The sequence below is a fragment of the Alternaria burnsii genome, assembly GCF_013036055.1.
Source record: "Alternaria burnsii strain CBS107.38 chromosome Unknown 746, whole genome shotgun sequence".
Lineage (NCBI taxonomy): Eukaryota > Fungi > Ascomycota > Dothideomycetes > Pleosporales > Pleosporaceae > Alternaria > Alternaria burnsii.
The window spans coordinates 1,514,874-1,533,311 of NW_024066109.1; the positions used below are offsets into that span (position 1 = coordinate 1,514,874).

Consider the following 18,438-nt stretch of genomic DNA (forward strand, 5'->3'; position numbering starts at 1 on the left):
TTCGCTCCTGTATCACCTCCCTCCAGGCAAGGATGCGGTATTCGCTATGTACCAACGTATCGCTTGTATCCCAACGGGATATCATCGCGGAGACCAAAGGGTGAGTTATTTGCTGAGTTGACCAATTGGCTTCTCAAGACGGCCGTTGACCCAGAATAGTTTCCCGACAACGTCGCACAACCAAGCTTGAGAGGATGGCGTTGCGACTTGACGGCACTTTCGCGTCGATACAATCTCTATTTCCTCGCCTCTGTCGATGAGGTTCATGTCTATCAACCCAGTTTTCCTGATCAGAACTTACCTAGCGAGGCTGAGCTTGTCCTACATCCGCCCAAAACTGGTGTTGTTGGACAAGGGATTGACCCTTCAAACCCTCACTCTATTACCCGTATCATTGTTGATTATCTCGGCAATGAAGAGATTCTTCTTCTGGCCTGTGACGATGGTGACGTTGTCGGATATAGAATTCAAGATATCCAACGAGCACTCGAACACAGGACCAATTTGCAAGAGCCTATCAACGACGATAGCATTCATGTGTTCCTCCACCGTAACGTAGGTGCGAGTGCATGGGGCTTAGCGGTGCATCGGGAGGCCCGCATCATTGCAATTAGTGCGGTAATGATGACTTTCAAGTCTCGCATGCGCCCTGCTCTTCTGACCTTGGATAGAACACTCATCGTATCACCATCATTGCGTATGCGCTCGTTTCTAGTATCGACTTGGACATCTCAGACCATGATACCCACGGAATTTCACCGCCTGTTCGTAATTTCCCATATAGCAGGCAAAAAGATGATGTTTTTACTCTCTCAGCGACAAACAACATCCCTGCGCTGTCGTTCTACGGCGATTCCGGGCGTTGGCTTCTGAGCAGTTGTATCGATGGCAAAACTCAACTTTGGGACTTGACTTCGAGAGAAGAGGTAGCCACGTTTCAGCTGGGCTGGTGCGCAAGCGCGAGCGATCTCTCGACGCCGCCTCGTTACTTTCGCCACAGATTTCTGTGCGAATGCCCAGCCGCTCAGAATGTACTTCATGGCGCCTGGGGTACTATAGCACTGGATATACGATCGGCGTATGAGTTGTCCCCAGCGGAAGAATCCACTCCAGTTGCCAGTACGGCCGACTTTATGGACATCACCAATCAGAAGGAACGCTTCCGAGTTTCGAACAGCACCTCTCCATTTTCCGAGTCTAGCGAAAGTGAATACGGTTCGGAGGCCGCAGATGATGGAGACGACGGTACAGATAACGAACAACCCGCACAACCTTTTGCGCAATTGATCCAAGCTGTAAGTTAAAGCGTGTGCATAAAGAAGCTCAGGTCATCTTGTTTATTGCCACGGCTCAAATTATACCCTCAAAGTACACACAACGAGATTCTTGCCAAACGACATAGTACTAACTACATGGTCGCTGTTAGATGGCAGGCGAGCTTCATGACGGCGACACTGCACAACCGCTCATTCAACATGAGTCTCACCTGCATATGTTAGATCAACTGGGAATATTTTATGCGGCCCAACCCGTAATCAAAAGACCTTATCGCGTAGTGAAGCATCCAAGACAGCTCACACAACTCAGTGGCACCGTAAGATATATGTTTTCACCTTCTTACATCGCTGCAAATTGACCAAACTAGGATGTCATCATTGCTCCTTTTTTGATCTTTACGAAGGAGGACATTTTTCTCGTTCAGGGCTCACACAAGACATCCATGAACTATACCCTCAATCAAGTGAGAATTCCAATCTACGAAATGCAGGTGAGATACGCACTGACTTCGTACACCGACATTGCAGGTTACTGCTATGCAGCGACCACTACATCCGGGCCGATGGGTAGAGGCTCTCACCTCTCAAGATCGACACTGCTTCTTTTCTCAGGTACCCGAGCTAGGCATCTTCATAGTCGGATCTCCGATTGGCCATGCTGGCGTGTTCAGCTTATGTTTTACTAAGCGCGAGGACCACGAACAGCCACGGTATGGATTCAAGCTCGAGTATTTGTTGCCTTTCCACAAAAGCGATCAGACAAAAGTTACTGGAGTGCCACAGGGACGACTGCTTGGTATAGCTGTAGCACCCATACAAGGTACGATGCAGAGTGTTCATCTATACATCCAGTGTCTAACTTGTGTCTGATCTAGGCATGTTTGACGTTCCAAGAGACACTGAAGCGTTGGAACAAAACAAAGAGACACTGCAACCAAGGCGATGGCGCTTGTTAATGTACTACATGGATCACACCGTATTGAGCTTTGAGCTGTCGAGGATGAGAGTGGACGAGTCACCGTCCTTGAGCGATATCGTTGTTTAGCACTTCGTATATTGTATCGAAACTATTGGCAAGTGTAGAATGGTTTGGTTGTCTTTGGGCTTCCACTTCCTTATGGCACTGAAGCTGTGATGGTAAAGTGGTGTTCTGAAATCCCTAAATCGACACTCGACACTCAAGTGCTCCAAAGCTTCCAATACACCTCCAACTGGCGTAAAGCTCCAAGACTACTCCAGCTTAACTACTCTCCTAGTTTTGTATTCACTTCAAGTACCCTCCTCCACTGCCTCACCGCCAGCCGCTCCTTCTCACTCTCCTCACTTTCCTCCTCATCGTCCGTCTCCTCAGCTTCAGCCTGCTCAATCATGCTTCTCAACTTGTTCGCCATCGCCCCCTCGGCCGGTATACCCTTCATCAGCAACGTTCTCACGTTCTCACGAACTCGCTCATCGTTCATACATAGATACAGCGTCGTGAGGTGTGCATAAGGGCGTAATATAGGGCCGATGAGAGTATATGAATCGATTCCAGAGTAGGAGATTAGGAGACGTTGGATGCGCGATAGAGTGGTAGGTCGAAGGATGGAAGATAGCGTCGTGAGACGATGTGTCTCAGTAGTGTTACACGCAGCTGTGAATCTAGCACTCAACCAGATAATATCCAGGTTGAAATTGAAATAAAATGCTTTTTTCTCCTTTTCTCTATCTTCTACTTCGCCAATTTTCCGTCCGTGAAAAGACAACAAATCGGTGAAGGTGCTTGATGTGAAAGTAACGATTTCTCCACCTTCGTGTGCGATACTGAAGCTCCTGGCCTCCTGGTTTGTGGAGAAGAGAGGCGGAAGTGGAGATATATAGCGGAGGCGAGGGGTGTGGTCAATGGTGTTATAGGTGTGTAGTTCGAGGAAACGAGTCCGTGCTGCTGGAGCGGCGAAGGACCAGATCAATAAGCGTACCTTGGAAGGCAGGTCGGCGAAATATTGAAAGGTGTTCAGTGTTTGGCCTGTGGTGCTGGTGTAGTCGTGACTGCCATGTTGATCAACGATGAAAGTGTTGACATGTTGAGTAGACTGCGTTCCCAAATGAGATGACGAAAGGCGATGGACGTCGCGGCCACTGTCTTTCGGATCGTTATCGTTGTCGACGTCCATCGCGCCGGAGTCTGTACTAGTGAAGCTTTGAGAGGGAGAACCGGTCGTCATGATGGCGTCTTCTGAAAATTCCTTCACCTTCAACATGGCCATCATGGTGTCGAAGGACCTCTTCAATGGGTTGAGTGACATCGTTGGTGATCGCAATTGATGTGCCTGGAGATGTGCGCTTCGCGTGTTTTAGTTGTGTCAGAAGTGAGAAGTTACGGTGGATCAAGGACAGAGCCATTCTCGTCGATGTTGCGGCGTCAGGTGAGAGCATGTCTGGGTTGCGGTGACAATACGCGAGACTACAGACGCCTCGGTGGCGCGTAGTTCCAGGCTCCAGGGCACCATTGTAAGCGCGTGGTGACGGATTTGCGTTTCGTCTCTGCTTTCACTCACGATGTTGAGTATTCTGTGAAAATTAGCCCGAGTCCACCCGAGTACAGGTAAATTCGCATACCTACTCGAAAGCGGTTGCCGAATCATTTCATCGAATGTCAGTAGCTGTAGGTAGTTTCTCGGGTGCTCCATCTGACGTTTAGACGACTGGATACGTCTCTAGTAGAATCAATCGCGTGACGCGTAACTCTACCTCTTCATAGATCACGTGTCTGGATAGCAAAAACCTTGATGATGTGATATTAATAGAAGGAATGCAAGTCAAGAATGGAGCAAGATGGTTTTGTACTGGGTCTTGGTACCACAACTCCAAGCTCGTTCTGCTCCGTGCTGAAAACATTCCGATACTGGAAATGCTGAGTGACACGTTCTAAACCAAACGCCATTACTGTGGGTTCTGCAAGGCAGCTTTGAGAACCAGCAGATTCCTAGACCTCTGCCTTGAGCAGCAATTGGTCATCACAGGTCTTGACAATTTCGGGGCAACCTGCATTGTTGGGCTTCATTCCAGAGCGTAGACAGGGTATCTGAGAGAAAAAGGGATAACCAGGACGTAATTCAAGAAGACTCGCGGTTATGACAATTGCAGAAGGATCAAATTAGGTGATTATGTATACATTGGAGAGTATTGTAGGGTATAATTTGTGCAGGCGTTCGTACCATGATTAGGACTAGCTAATAGGACCCAGTTAAATTCTTCTTGTCAGGCCCAAATTTCACTCCTCCAAAAGTTCCGACGGCCAAAAAACCCAAGCAAAAACTGCAAGCAGTTTCAACCCACAAGCAGTCCACAAGGCACCTGCAAGGCCTACACTACTATGGGCATATAGACCACCAATGCAAGCTCCCAGAAGCAGCATCGCTGGTGCACCAATTCTCCTGTTACGCTCCACATTCGACAGCTTGAACAATTGCGGATCGGAAAACAGATCGCAATAGTTGCTGGTGAGCACAACACTAGTGAGACCATTGTACTTCAGGGCGCGTGACGTAACCGCTTGTCCGCTGGACTGGAAAGCAACCGAAGCAAGTGGGACAAGCATCTGCCAATGGAGGCCTTCTTTGGTATCCTTTCCGACCGTCGCGATCAATGCCGCTACGGCGATAAGCAGCATTTGGAAAGAATAGGAAACGATGAGCACCCATCTCTTGGCAGGCGAGAAGTAACGATGAAAGCGTGCGAAACAAAACGAGCCCGCACAGAATGCAGTAATGGACGTTAGGGCCTTGATCCAACGAATGCCCTCAGATGGTGCAACAACACCCAGTCCAAGATAGACGGTATTACCTGTTTATTGGTAAGCTTCTGGTTCAGGAAAGATGGCGCGTCTTACTCACCCGTCTGCATGCTCACGAAAGAGCCCCATATGAAGACAGCCGAGCTATCCAGTAGGCCCGTAATAATGTAGCAAAACAACAAAACAAGGTCTGCCCAGTTCTTGGTGACATCGCAGTTCATGTGCCGTTTGAACCGCTGCACAGTCCCCATGTTGTCCGACTTTCCGCCGGTGGAGCCATTTCGGCCGAGAAGCGGCGTTTCTTCGTCTGCGCTGCTGCGTGTGGCGTTTCTGCTGCTCATGGTTGCAGGCGCGAGGGAGAGGAGGTCGTGCTGTCGAATCCTGGGAGGGTTGCGAGGGCCGGTAGTTATGTCAATTGGAGCGGGGTGCAGATTTTCGCGCCAGCGCAACCGGGAAGACGCGTGCCAGCGTGCAGATCGACAGGCACTTGGACTCAAGCTTCAGTCAAGCTTTGGATGCTGGCAACGGAAATCGCAGGATACCTCAGGCAGTGTGGCTGGTACACCTTCCTGATGTGGCTTTGCAATGCGTTTGGTGTGCGGGGAAACGGTTTTCAGTGGGTATGGTGCGTGGAAAAATGGTGATTGACGAGCGGAGATGCCGCGGGAAGGACCAAGTGATGGTTTAGTGTCAAGCAAGCATCATAAATGATAATGGCTGCATCTGTCGTCATCGGAACACGGCATTGGGCAACGCGCAATGCACGCGGCACGTCAAAAGGGCGACGTCTGCCGCGTCGACAGCGACTCGACGCTGTGATTCCTTTTCAGCTTCTGCATTCCAAGTCAATTGAAGCAATCATGCATCTTCCGTCGTTGCTTGTCGCGCTTGGCGTATGTGGTGCCGTTGCAGCGCCTTTGGAGCAACAACAACCACTCCCTGGTAGCGCGCGACACCACGCGGGGCCCAACAAGGTCTTCAATCCATACAAGCCTGGCAACAATGATCCCTTCGACAAGAAGATTGACTCCCAGGGCGACAAGCTTCAACCACTGCCATACGTGAGTTCGACATTGACATGGTTGTTCTACGGAACAACAAACATCAAGCCTATAGAGAACCCACACACTAACCAACTCTGCAGCGCAACGGTGACGGTGCGAGTGTGTTAGGGCCTCGTAACCGTGCCCGCGAACGACAGAACCCGGATCTTGTCCGCCCACCCAGCACCGATCATGGCGCCATCCCCAACATGCGTTGGTCTTTCGCCGATTCGCATATCCGTATCGAAGAAGGCGGCTGGACACGTGAGACGACCGTTCGCGAGCTGGGTACTAGCAAAGAGCTAGCCGGTGTCAACATGCGTCTCGAAGAAGGTGTCATCCGTGAGCTTCATTGGCACAAGGAAGCTGAATGGGCCTATGTCCTTGAAGGCAAAGTCCGCATCACTGCTCTCGACCCCGAGGGTGGCTCCTTTGTCGACGACTTGGAGAAGGGTGACCTCTGGTACTTCCCCTCTGGCCACCCTCACTCCCTGCAAGGTCTTAGTCCCAACGGTACCGAGTTCCTACTGGTCTTTGACGACGGCAACTTCTCTGAAGACTCCACATTTCTGCTTACTGACTGGATGCGACTCACACCCAAGTCAGTCTTGGGTGAGAACTTCCGCGTATCGCCAGAAGTCTTCAAGGCCATCCCCGAGAGCGAGAAGTACATTTTCAAAGGCTCAGAGCCTGGTTCCATTGACGACGAGGTGCCAAGCAAGGGTAAAGGATACAAGAAGTCCAAGATCCAGTTCACCCACAAGATGCTGGCTCAGGAGCCTGTTAACACAACTGGTGGTCAAGTCCGCATTACTGATTCGACAAACTTTCCCATCTCCAAGACTGTCGCTGCAGCACACCTGAGTATTCAACCTGGCGCGATCCGTGAGATGCATTGGCATCGTAAGTCACTTACCCACTCATGCTTGACGTCTCACTAACCCATTTCCACAGCTAATGCAGACGAATGGTCGTTCTTCATCGCTGGCCGCGCCCGTGTGACCATCTTCGCCGCCAAAGGTACAGCACGTACTTTTGACTTCCAAGCCGGTGATGTTGGTGTCATTCCCCGTAACATGGGACACTTCATCGAGAATCTCTCCGATGACGAAGACGTCGAGGTGCTGGAAATCTTCCGTACAGACAAGTACCAGGATTTCAGCTTGTTCCAGTGGCTTGGTGAGACACCGCAAAGGCTCGTCAAGGATCATTTGTTTGCAAACAGCCCCAAGGAAGCGGCAGAGTTCGAAAAGGCAATTCGCGATGCAGAGAGGGATCCTATCAAGGATACCGAGGTCGAGGAGGAGGACAAGGAGGAATTGTAGGAATAGGCGTCGTTATGATATGATGTGAGACGAATGGGAGGGCAGTTGGGTTCTCGTTATGGCAGATGAGGATGGCGAACGGTTATTCGCTGTAGTCATTCCGCTTGTGGTATAGTCTTCGAACGTACACTAATACATGTTCTATTGACACGAACACTGATCAACAAATGGTCTTGTTACTTATGTGCGTTGAAAATTCCAGTGGGAGCCTTTGTCATGCATCACTGCGATGGGTAGAATGACTGTAGCGTTACGATCTTCGGCATTCCAGCAAGACGAATACAAAGTGTGAGCAGTAACACTAGCATTGATGCAACGACAGGAACAGGCTTCATCAAACCGAGCCTACATTCGTGAGCGAAAAGCCGTTGGCGATGGTAGAAAAGTACGCCTATGGGCTGGAGGCTAATGGTAGGAAAAAGAAACTGACTGGAGGAGAGGCCGAGCAGCCACACGGGTCGTTGTCGAGGAAACAGATGGGTGCGGACTGTCAGTACCCTGAACGTCCTTCAAGCCTGGCCATGACCCCCGGAACGAATTGGCTTTCAATATTGTGGCTGCTCGATGCCAACATCAATTTGCTAGCCTATTTTGATGCACGTTCAACACCTGGAGGAAGAATGTCGAGTACGTGGAAGTCGTCAATCAAGGTTGAGATGAGAGACCGTGGCGCGCACAAGAGATCGAAGAGGTGGAAGTGATGTCGGCATGCATGGTACTGTTGATGGATCTGAGAGGATATGTGGCTTCAGTGTAGCCGCAATATGATTGGTGGAAGAAGCGGCAACCGTTAGGACGGCCCGAGGACGATTGTGTGAACAAGCACGTAACAGGGATTTCTTAAAGACAGCTTTATTATTCCTTCAAGCTGTATTGCCCAAAATCATTCGCGCCATGACAATTATCACCGCCGGAAGTCGAGTATTTGTCACTGGCATCAGCGGTCTCATCGGCTCCCATGTGGCAGATCATCTGATTCGGGCCGGGTATCGCGTCCGAGGTGCCGTACGGAATCAGGATGAGGCAGAAATGATGCATTCCATCTACCGAACGCGTCACGATCAGGCAGAAGATTCCTTCGAAACTGTCATAGTCGCAGACATGAAATTGCCAGGAGCCTTCAAAGATCTTCTCGCTGATTGTGAAGGCGTCGCCCACGTCGCGTCTGATTTGAGCTTCAGTCCCGACCCTAATGTTGTCATTACAGGGTGCGTCAATGGCATCAAGGCGATACTGGAGGAAGCTCATTCGACACCGACCATCAAGAGGTTTGTCTACACCTCGAGCAGTAATGCAGCAACTAAACCTTTGGTGGACGAGGCAAGACACATCAACTCAAGTTCATGGAACGACGGTATCTTAGACGAAGCCTGGGCACCACCACCGTACCATCCCGAGCGTGCTTACGCTGTGTATGCCGCCTCGAAAGTTGCATGCGAGCGTGCAGCTTGGGCTTTTGTGCGAGAACAGAAACCGAGCTTCGTCTTCAACACTGTACTTCCAAACTACACGTCTGGCATCATATTACAGCCTCTCAGTGTTGCAGGCGCAGGAAGCACCGCGCGTTGGGTGCGTGACGCCTTTGACCATCCTTCCGAAGAGGAATACGTAGCAAAGCTGCGGGATGATAGTCCGCAGTGGCAAGTCGATGTTGAAGACATTGCAAAGTTGCATCTTGCGGCGCTCATATTTGATGAGGTCAATAGCGAGCGGTTGTTTGGTTTTGCCTTTCCTTTCAACTACAACAGCTTCCTCCGTGTATTCCGAGATCTAGCACCGGACCGTATGTTTCCAGCCGACGAAACTGGGAAAAGGAAACCGAGTACCACTGTGGATTTCCAGAGATCCATTGAGTTGTTGAGAAAGTTTGGCGCAAACGGTTGGGTGCCATTTGAGGAGAGTGTTCGACGTTCATGCTTGGGTACATATGGAGACGGCTTCGTAGCATACAATGGTTTTGTTGGTTGATCGTATCTTCTTATGCCACAGATCTTAAGCATCTTTTGAAATCTTGCCTAGTATGCCTGTGTCTCATCGTGTAACGAGTGGATGTTCATCTCACGCAATTCGCACAGATCGTGTCATTATGGATTGATGCCATATCCATCACTCAAGACGCTATAGCTGAGCGTGGTAGACAGATTTGTCGTATGAGCCTGATTTTTGACAACGCATACGCTGTCTGCTCTTATGTTGGGTCCATTCGAGGACGACACCGGCGTCATGAGATTCATCGACGAGCTAAGCCAACATCCAATAGTGCACTTTGATGACAAACGGGAGCCCATGTCTGCTGATTGAGAAGCCATAGAAGAAGAAAACAACACGTCCAACGGAGGCGCTTAACGACGCTCTGTGTAGCCTTGTACAGGCTCTTAAGAGCCTGTACAAATTCTTGCATCCTGCAGGTGAGCTGTTCGAAGACCCAAGCTCATGGCAGTACTGATATAGATCGGGAAGTGGTTAGAATGACAAGTTCAGACTGGAAAGGGTAGCTGGGCTGACTTGTGCTCATGGTCAGATGGACTGATGGTCATTATCGGTTCAAGTCTAGTCAAGGCGGCTCATTCATTAGCCGAGCGAGCACTGACCTTGAGAGCCTAGGTAGAAGACCTCCGGTTTTGGCTTCCAGCCCAATGAGCTTCTCGCATGCTCGAACGCAATTTTGGTCATGGCCAGTTTACTTCGTAGTCATAGTCGGATGAGCTATTGTGTACTTTCATAGTCAGCCGAGTTGATTACATGATCAGTCGAGCTATTTTGATGACCAGTCGGACCAGAGTCCGAACGGAGTTCAGCATGCAGCCAAACTGTACTCAAAATCAATTGAGCTTCGTCAATGTTCTAATCAGCCCCTCTATGATGTCACATTTGTTTCAATGAATTCTTTTCCGGCACTCGTCTTGCTTTTGCAGCTGTGTTGCGCCGCAAAGCTTATTACATTGGTTGATGACGGTTCACCACGTGGGCGGGCGAATGGTTTGCTGTACCATGAAACTTGGGCTCTGTGTTGTGCTCCTAGCTTTTTTATGGCCTTGACGGTGTTCGGCGCGCTGCACGTATTGTTGTCCGAAACGTTCACTGGTGCCCAAAACAACCCTTACCCTGCGGGAAAAGCTTCTTCGTGGTTTCACCTTCACGATTGGATGCGTACTTGGATAGTCACGTGTCCGACCATGTCTATTGATGTGGCTCAGCTCGTAGGCTGCAGCTTCTGCTTTGTATTGTTGCAAGACAGTGCTGGGATCGCTGTGGGAGGCGCGGAAGCAGAGGTCGGATGTGTTGATAGGCGTAGTTACGGGTCGTTTGGCAGACGCATTGCTGGCTTTTGATGAGTGGTTGTGTCCCAGCCCAGCATGCAGTGTTGAAGACTTGTAGGTTTACAATGACTGACTGAACCCTGGTGTCTCGGCGCCTAGTGTCATGCATTGCAGGAGGGGCCAGGAGTCGTAATTGGAAAAGCACACAGCACGTTTGATGTGCACTGCTAGCTGCGTACGGGGGGTGATTGTTGCGAGTACGCGCGGCGCAGACATGTGGAGCGTGGTGATATAGCGCATGGGGATCGATACGCAATACGATCTAGGTGCGCTCTCGAGACTGCTTTTACGGATACGCGCTTGAGACAATCGGGACCGATGGGCCGTTGGCCGCGCTCAGGCGCACAGCACGTGGTGGCGCTGTGCCAAGCGTGTCACCAGCTGTAGAGTGGTGACGGCGGTGGTTGTGTCGCACATGGACCGATAGCCAGCTCCCTGAGATGGTTCGAGGGTGGTGTAGAGAGGGCAGGGCCGACTGCAGAGATGAGAGGGAGAGAGGGCAAGAAAAGGCCATGGCCACTCAGAGGCGTTCCCTGTTGCGGGGCGACAGGCGCGCAAGGGCAGAAGGGGTCTCTCAGGGTCCACGCTACGCCGTTTGCAGCGCCCATCTGGGCCTTCGGTTCTTCGTTTCGTGGCGGACCCAAGGGCTTGGCGTGTATTGTGAACATGGTCCTGCGTTACACCTGCCTAGAAGGGGCCCGTGGGCAGCTGGAGCAAAGGAAGCCGTTGCCCACTCCCCTATTCTTCCTGCAGCAACGCCGCCAATCTATACGGTGCGCTGCGAGATTGATCTCCCGTCTTCCTCAAGCGCTCGCGGGGCTTGAACCAGCTGGGCTAGGCGCGAGCACAATGGCGGATGGATTGCGAGCTACACGCCTTGGGGGCGGCCCACTGTGCGGTACCGTTGCGAGCTCCCCTGGCTGGCCTTCCAGTCGTTGGCTCCTCCGCGCTTCTCGCGTGCGTATGCGTGCCACCAGCGACAGACGTGACGTACCTGAACAGCTCCGCCCCCTTCGCAAGCAAACGCTCCAAGATTTCGCCAGGCCCGTGAACCGTGCACACGGCGTAGGCGGGAAATCTCCCCAAAAAGTACCCAGCTTCGGTGCCAGTAGGTATTCCCTCTGCCGTCCTCCTGCCTTTCGTATATATCCTGCTTCCCGCGGATTAACACGCCGCCGCCATCCCTCCCCTCTCACAACCAGCAAAAGCAATCATCATGTCGCGACACCGAATAATCGCGCCCGCAGAGATCGAGCGCCAGATTGCCCAGGGCGAGCCGATTGTGATCCACGAGGGCTACGTCCTGCATCTCGGAGAATGGATCGATAGGCATCCGGGTGGTCGTCTCGCTATCCTGCACATGGTTGGAAGAGATGCGACAGACGAGATCAATATGTATGTAATGCGGGACGAGCCTAAATCTACTCCAGCCCTACCAACCCTACCCTAAAAGGCAAAGTCCGCCTATACCATGTCGCCGGATGTCTGCGGAAGCGCTGGGTAAGCACACCAGCTTGACCTCATACTGACCTACCGACAGCTACCACACCAATAAGGCTCTGCTTATGATGACAAAGCATCGCATAGGTCGTGTACAGTTGCCCTGGGCCAACCTCGAGCCTCCAATCCGCTCTCCCGATTACTACATAAATCTCAAGGAGAGAAAACGATTGGCCGCGGCGCCAGAATCCGAAAAGTCTCGTCGCGGGAGGAGCGTCGACCTGGGATCCGTGGGTCTACCCCACACTCCCGAGCACCATCTGCCCTTGCTAACATGAACCAAGGCTGCCGCCATCATCAGCAAGAAGCTGATCGGAAAGCCCGATACTTGCGTCTACCGCTCCAGCAGCCGTCCGGCAAGTGATCCTGAGAAGCTCCCTCTTATCCAGAGCGAAGATGAGGCTGAGACGCCCGTCGTCACCGCCGCAGAGGAGAAGAAGAGGCACAGGGAGCAGTATGCCATCGAGCAAGAAGAGAGGGAGATAGAAGAAGGTCTCCGCGACAACCCCTCGCTCGACGTCGAGACGCAAAAGGCCATTGTCCAAAACTACCGTTTACTTCACCAGCAGTTCAAGGACGAAGGCCTGTACCAATGTCGCTACTCCGAGTATGCCAAAGAGTCGATCCGATACGGTCTTCTTTTCGCTGCTTTTGGCGGTTTCCTCTACATCAAGTGGTACATGACCTCTGCCGTCTTCCTTGGTCTTTTCTGGCAGCAAATCATGTTCACAGCACATGACGCCGGCCACCGTGGAATCACCGGCAACTTTGTCGCAGACACACTTATCGGTGCCTTCATCGCCGACTTTTGCTGCGGTCTTAGTATCGGCTGGTGGAAGTCCAGCCACAATGTGCACCACCTCGTCACCAACATGCCTGAGCACGACCCCGATATCCAGAACATCCCCTTGTTCTCCACCTCTCCTACTTACATCAAATCCATTCTGTCCTCCTTCTACAACTTCCAGTTTGTATGGGATGCAGCGTGCGATGTCATGGTCCCCTACCAAAAGTACCTTTACTACCCTATCATGGCCTTTGCTCGTTTCAACTTGTACTTCCTAGGCTGGTTGCATCTAGTCTCTCCACGAGCTGCGCAGCTAGGCGCAGCATGGTGGACACGACATGTTGAAATTCTCTTCATGTGCTGCTACTGGTACCTCTTCGGCTACCTTCTTGTCTGGATCACACTGCCTACATGGCCGATTCGTGTCGGATTCGTCATCGTCTCGCACATGGTTACCATGGTCTTGCACGTACAAATCACACTCTCTCACTGGGGCATGCCCACTTCGGATCTCGGACCCAATGAGTCTTTCCCTCAACGACAAATGCGTACTACCATGGATGTCGACTGCCCACCGTGGCTGGACTGGTTCCACGGCGGTCTACAGTTCCAAGCCGTCCACCATCTCTTTCCTCGTGTGCCGCGCCACAACCTCCGCCGGGGCCAGGAGCTCGTCCGTGAATTTTCTTCCAAGACCGGTGTCAAGTACAACTGCTACGGCTTTGTTGAGGGCAACAAGGTCGTCATCAGTCGCTTGGAGCAGATCTCGCAGATGGTCAAGATCATGGTCGAATGCCAGAACCACATGGCCGAGACTGGTGAGAGCGGATTGCATTAGTACGCGCAGGCGCGGAATTTAGTTTCCTTTTGCTGGTGTGTATCAGCTTCATGATCATGTGTTAGACTTGTAGACCTTATCTCCTTTGTAATGTGCATAGTTAGCGAAAAAGAGGCTACATCAAGAGCACTACGAGCAATACACACGATATTTGCATATTCCACTCTTTGTGCATGCTTCTCCCATCCGATCTTGTTACACTGACTTGTGAGATGACAGAAGAATCATGTGTCAAAGTTCCCTCGACCAATAAGGGGCGCGTGGTCGGACTGACCCGTGTCTGTCATCGCACGGTCGTGGATACCGGATGTCTGGTCTCGCAAGCCGAAGATGCGCACGTCCTGCCTGCCAAGTCAGGAGAAGCGGCAACCGAGTCATCTAGAGTTCGGTAAATATGTATAGTCAGGTAGCCCCCGACTCATGGACTCCGAGCAGCAACCTGCTTTACTTTCATCTCTGACCTAACTGGCTTAGTAGGCGTTGTCGGGTAGCTCCGCTGCCTCTAGCTACTTTCAGGGTCAATTTTCTCGAGCATACCGAGGTCGTCAATGCCCAGACTTTATGACCTACTAATCACCAGCAATGCGGTATCCTCATTATGGTGCTCACGTTGAAATATACACACACTGGCAGACTATGTGAATAGCAAAGTAACCTACCCTCAAATGTAGATGATGTCGTTGAGTAAAGGTGAATCGGTGGCGTACATTTTTTTGTGCTTTCTGGCTACGAAGCTCAGAGTCACTGCCCCTCGACGATCCCTGGGTAATTTGTTTGTGCAAGCGGTCAGTAATTACACAGTACTCATGGTTCTACCTCCTGCACAGCAAAACGACCAACTAAAGTAGGGAATTCGGCTTATGTCAAACCCAAAGAACCTAGTGATGATTTACCGACAAGCAGCAGAGAAGCTTATTGCCGTAGATTATTTTGGCCCAAAACTGTGTAGTCCCCCTGTCTGCTGGATTTGACATTTTGATCTACACATACTAATACAGATTACGAAGTCGGAAAGCCGCCGTCGAGTGTGGCAGGACCCTATTCATTATGCAGTCAGCAAAGGCGATACGGTCGCGAACATAAAGTGTGGAACGTACCATCCGCACCAAGTTACGGTTGGTGATCTTCCAGCTTCCATCCTTCTGCCTGGCCCACGTGTCTTGATACTGAGCCTTGTCGATCAAGACCTTGCTATTGTCTACCGGGTTCGCAACGCCGGTGTAGGGGGTGAAGTAGTGCGTAGCCTGAAAGTATGTAACAGACACAGCGCTGGTAAGACTGCAGATGTGAATCATTTGCGTGCCCAGGTGATGCTGAGTGGAGACAAAGTTGTTCAGACTGGGCGCCAGGTTGTCAATGATAGCTTGTACACCATTCAGTACACCGATGGGGTCAGAGTAGTTGGCACGGGCGTCAGTAGTGAACACCTTTCTCAACACTTCGTAGTTGCGACCATCGATGGCGAGCGCATAGAGCGCCAGAGTCTGACGAACAGATTCCGTCGCAATTGGATCAGGGAGAGTCTGAGGCGTGAAAAGCCCCACCAGATAGCTGAAGCTCACCGGCCCAGGTGCAATCTTGGGGCAGTCGCTGTTGCCCACACCGGGGGATGCGATTGAGTCGCTATCGTTGTCTTGAGCTGAAACAAAGGGTAAGGCGAACAGAGCCGCAATGCGCAGCGTGGATGCGATGCGCATTTTCATACAGATACGTAGCAAGGATGTGGGTTTGGGATAGGTATGGTTCGAAGAACGTGGGTGGAACAACGAATCAGAGTCGAGCAACCAACTAAAGCCTTAGGATTCGAAACAGATACTGGATGGTTGGGTTGGTAAATGAGTTTTGTTCTAAGGGTCGATGCCAGGAAGAAGTAGCAGAGAGTGAGAAGTTGTTGATGCTGGTCGGTGGTATCTATCACGCTGTAATCCTACGCTAACGGTATTTGATTCTCACGAACCAGTACCACGTTGATGGCTGATCCTGGTTGTCAGCAGAGTCAGATCTTTAGACGTTGAGACTGACAGCAAGACTGAAGCAACATTGCCTCTCATGCGGGGCGTATCTTAGCGAGATTGGGTGGCGGGGTATCATTGCAGCGATCAGGCCGTACCGTACCTCAACCTTTTCCAACTTTTATCGCAACACCTGCATACATAATGCATGTCTTTCGTGAGTGCAGTTACCTAGACAGGTCTAAGTAAGCAAATGCGTGCTCTGGAGGTATTCTGCAGCGCTTCTCCTTGACCTTTTGTTCGTGCGTTGTCTTTCGCATGGGATGTTGCCCAGGCACGTAAAGGATACGTGCTTGCTTCGATTGCGATAGTATCTAGGTGCTATGTTCGCCAGCCGGCTAAGAACGGCGGGGTTTTCCAGAGCCACGAGCACTCTTCATTTCACGATCGAGTCAAATTGTATGAAAACATCCTTCCGGTGCGAATAGTGACTGACTCAACGATTCGTAGGCACTGCTGTGGGTCGAACTAGTGTTCCGAAATGGCCTTGTGGCTTTCCAGGCCTACATCTGATATCAACAAGACAAGAAAATCTTCAGCAACGTTTATATGACTCCCATTACCCAGCTCTTCCATGTCAGTTTAGCTGTTCCAAGATTTCGTTACGATTTATTGTTTTGCCGATGTTCGAGTTAGAAGAGCTGAAGGGCATGCTTGCTATTGGAGACATCTCGCTCGACAACAAGAATGAAAGAAGGCATACCGAAGCACTGATAGCGACCCCCGTAAGGATTGAACAGAACACTCACCAGATGAGGATGGTCGTCAGAGTGGAAAGCCGCCCTTCATGAGTATTCCAGTGGCCCAGGAACATATCCATTTGTGGGCGGGGACGCCTATGGAATCCCAGTATCACAACGAGACTCGAATGAAATACTGACTATAAGTGTATATTGCAATTTGACATGCCGCTTGAGTAGCTGAAGGAATGGGGTGAGCCTCAATGAGAAAACATCAATCCATCTAACCACTGGCATAGTGTATAGACACAAGTACCACACCGATCTTTCTGGGGATACGGATACAAAACGACGACCTATATCATGGCAAGAACATGATGTCCCATTCTAGGGACAGGGGCCTGCTTGATGTGGCAAACGACTCGACGAGACTGGCCGCGAGCAAGCTGCTGGTTCGACCAGTGGGCGGATACATTGATGGCCGTGGATGGTACCTGCGTTAGTTCTGATGTCGTTCTCGGTAGCTGAAGCTCCAGGGACAACTCGGCTTTCGCCTAATATGCGGTCCTTCGAACCTGCATCCTGGTGCTGCCTTCGCTTTCTCGATCGTACCAACCATCTTCGTGCTCTATACTGGGACATTCACATCATTTTAAGCCGACATAGGCAGATCTCTACCTACTTCCGAAGTTTCTTCTTCGCATCATGAATAACTGACCGGACAGTTTGCCTGTTCGGTAAACACCAACTCCACTACCACATCCACATCTCATGTGCCAAGCATCGAGGTCACCCCCAACAGGCTCTTGCACACTACTCCAGCGTCACACTCGGTAAATCCGCCTACTCAGAACCGTTCAATACCAATCAACTACCTTGCGGCGCAAGTTTTTGCCTTCTTTTACGGAAACTGAGTACCGCAATGTCCACCGCCAAGTCAATCCGCCGCCTTGGCTCGGTGCCCAGACATGTAGGTGTATGCTATGCAGCAGCAACCCGAAGGCTAGGGATACAAAACCTCCAGCCCGGAAGTACCACTTTGAGTTCTTCACCCTGCTGCCTCTCACGGAACATTGTATTCAAGTCCTCGTAGCACTCTCTTTACCGCGCACCTAACTCGACAAGATATCTACGGTCGTTTCTACAAATCCATCAATATGAGGTTCTCAGTAATTGCTCTTCTCGCTGCGGCTACCGCCGTTGTGGCACAGGACACTGTCTCTGTGACTGCCGGTGGTGATTGTGAGCCTCACGGCGACCACTGGTAAGGAGACATGAACATATATGTTTTACAGATTCAAACTGACAGCATTCAGGCACTGCGCCGACGGTGTTCCAGAGCCTACTACCCCTCCTACCCCAGAGCAACTCGCTTCTCATTCTGCTGAGGAGGCTGCTGAGGATACAGCTGCTTCTACCCCTGCCTCTACCATCGCTTCAACTACCCTCACCGTTGTCACTTCTGGATCTGCCCTGGTCACTGCATCCGCATCCCACAGCCACGACGATGAGGACGACCACGACCATGAAGCCACCGCCAGCACTTGCGAGCCCCACGGTGATCACTGGCACTGCCCTGCTGGCGTTGCTGAGCCCACCACTGCCCCTGCCGAGACCGTCTCTGGTACTGCTACTGTCACTGCCAGTGGTGACGCTGCTGAATCTGCCGCTGGTACCTCCAGCGCTCTCCCTGAGCAAACCTCTAACGCCGCTGTCGCTCTTGGCGCTGGCAAGGTTGCTGCTGTTCTCGGTGCTGCCGCTTACTTCCTGTAAGAGCGGACCAGCCTAGACAGTTTTGTTGGCCTTTGAATGCATCCAAGCTCTCAAATGAGCGGACATACATGTGACGGATCATCGTATCCTGGCTACATGACTTCACTG

General features: G+C 51.3%; 8 protein-coding genes across 8 annotated transcripts; 5 read left to right on the forward strand and 3 right to left on the reverse strand.

The window, feature by feature from the left end:
- Positions 1-46: 46 nt before the first annotated feature.
- GT037_003073 (mitochondrial carrier) lies at positions 47-2,322 on the forward strand (the record flags this gene model as incomplete). Its single annotated transcript, XM_038928120.1, has 7 exons — positions 47-100; positions 160-618; positions 672-1,295; positions 1,427-1,594; positions 1,646-1,741; positions 1,806-2,097; positions 2,153-2,322. The coding sequence occupies 7 exons, from the start codon at positions 47-49 to the stop codon at positions 2,320-2,322; spliced, it is 1,863 nt and encodes a 620-aa protein (XP_038789398.1).
- Positions 2,323-2,521: 199 nt separating this feature from the next.
- On the reverse strand, positions 2,522-3,562 carry GT037_003074 (uncharacterized protein; the record flags this gene model as incomplete). The annotated part of the gene is made up of 1 exon (XM_038928121.1): positions 2,522-3,562. The coding sequence occupies one exon, from the start codon at positions 3,560-3,562 to the stop codon at positions 2,522-2,524; it is 1,041 nt and encodes a 346-aa protein (XP_038789399.1).
- Positions 3,563-4,530: 968 nt separating this feature from the next.
- GT037_003075 (uncharacterized protein) lies at positions 4,531-5,393 on the reverse strand (the record flags this gene model as incomplete). The annotated part of the gene is made up of 2 exons (XM_038928122.1): positions 4,531-5,102; positions 5,153-5,393. The coding sequence occupies 2 exons, from the start codon at positions 5,391-5,393 to the stop codon at positions 4,531-4,533; spliced, it is 813 nt and encodes a 270-aa protein (XP_038789400.1).
- Positions 5,394-5,912: 519 nt separating this feature from the next.
- On the forward strand, positions 5,913-7,420 carry GT037_003076 (oxalate decarboxylase oxdd; the record flags this gene model as incomplete). Its single annotated transcript, XM_038928123.1, has 3 exons — positions 5,913-6,113; positions 6,197-6,998; positions 7,050-7,420. The coding sequence occupies 3 exons, from the start codon at positions 5,913-5,915 to the stop codon at positions 7,418-7,420; spliced, it is 1,374 nt and encodes a 457-aa protein (XP_038789401.1).
- Positions 7,421-8,314: 894 nt separating this feature from the next.
- Positions 8,315-9,388, forward strand: GT037_003077 (nad-binding protein; the record flags this gene model as incomplete). The annotated part of the gene is made up of 1 exon (XM_038928124.1): positions 8,315-9,388. The coding sequence occupies one exon, from the start codon at positions 8,315-8,317 to the stop codon at positions 9,386-9,388; it is 1,074 nt and encodes a 357-aa protein (XP_038789402.1).
- A 2,568-nt stretch (positions 9,389-11,956) lies between these two features.
- Positions 11,957-13,865, forward strand: GT037_003078 (delta 8--sphingolipid desaturase; the record flags this gene model as incomplete). The annotated part of the gene is made up of 3 exons (XM_038928125.1): positions 11,957-12,135; positions 12,281-12,470; positions 12,525-13,865. 3 exons carry the CDS (start codon positions 11,957-11,959, stop codon positions 13,863-13,865), a joined length of 1,710 nt encoding a protein of 569 aa, XP_038789403.1.
- Positions 13,866-14,864: 999 nt separating this feature from the next.
- On the reverse strand, positions 14,865-15,562 carry GT037_003079 (uncharacterized protein; the record flags this gene model as incomplete). The annotated part of the gene is made up of 2 exons (XM_038928126.1): positions 14,865-14,903; positions 14,963-15,562. 2 exons carry the CDS (start codon positions 15,560-15,562, stop codon positions 14,865-14,867), a joined length of 639 nt encoding a protein of 212 aa, XP_038789404.1.
- Positions 15,563-17,714: 2,152 nt separating this feature from the next.
- On the forward strand, positions 17,715-18,330 carry GT037_003080 (uncharacterized protein; the record flags this gene model as incomplete). Its single annotated transcript, XM_038928127.1, has 2 exons — positions 17,715-17,821; positions 17,874-18,330. 2 exons carry the CDS (start codon positions 17,715-17,717, stop codon positions 18,328-18,330), a joined length of 564 nt encoding a protein of 187 aa, XP_038789405.1.
- Between the last annotated feature and the right edge of the window lie 108 nt (positions 18,331-18,438).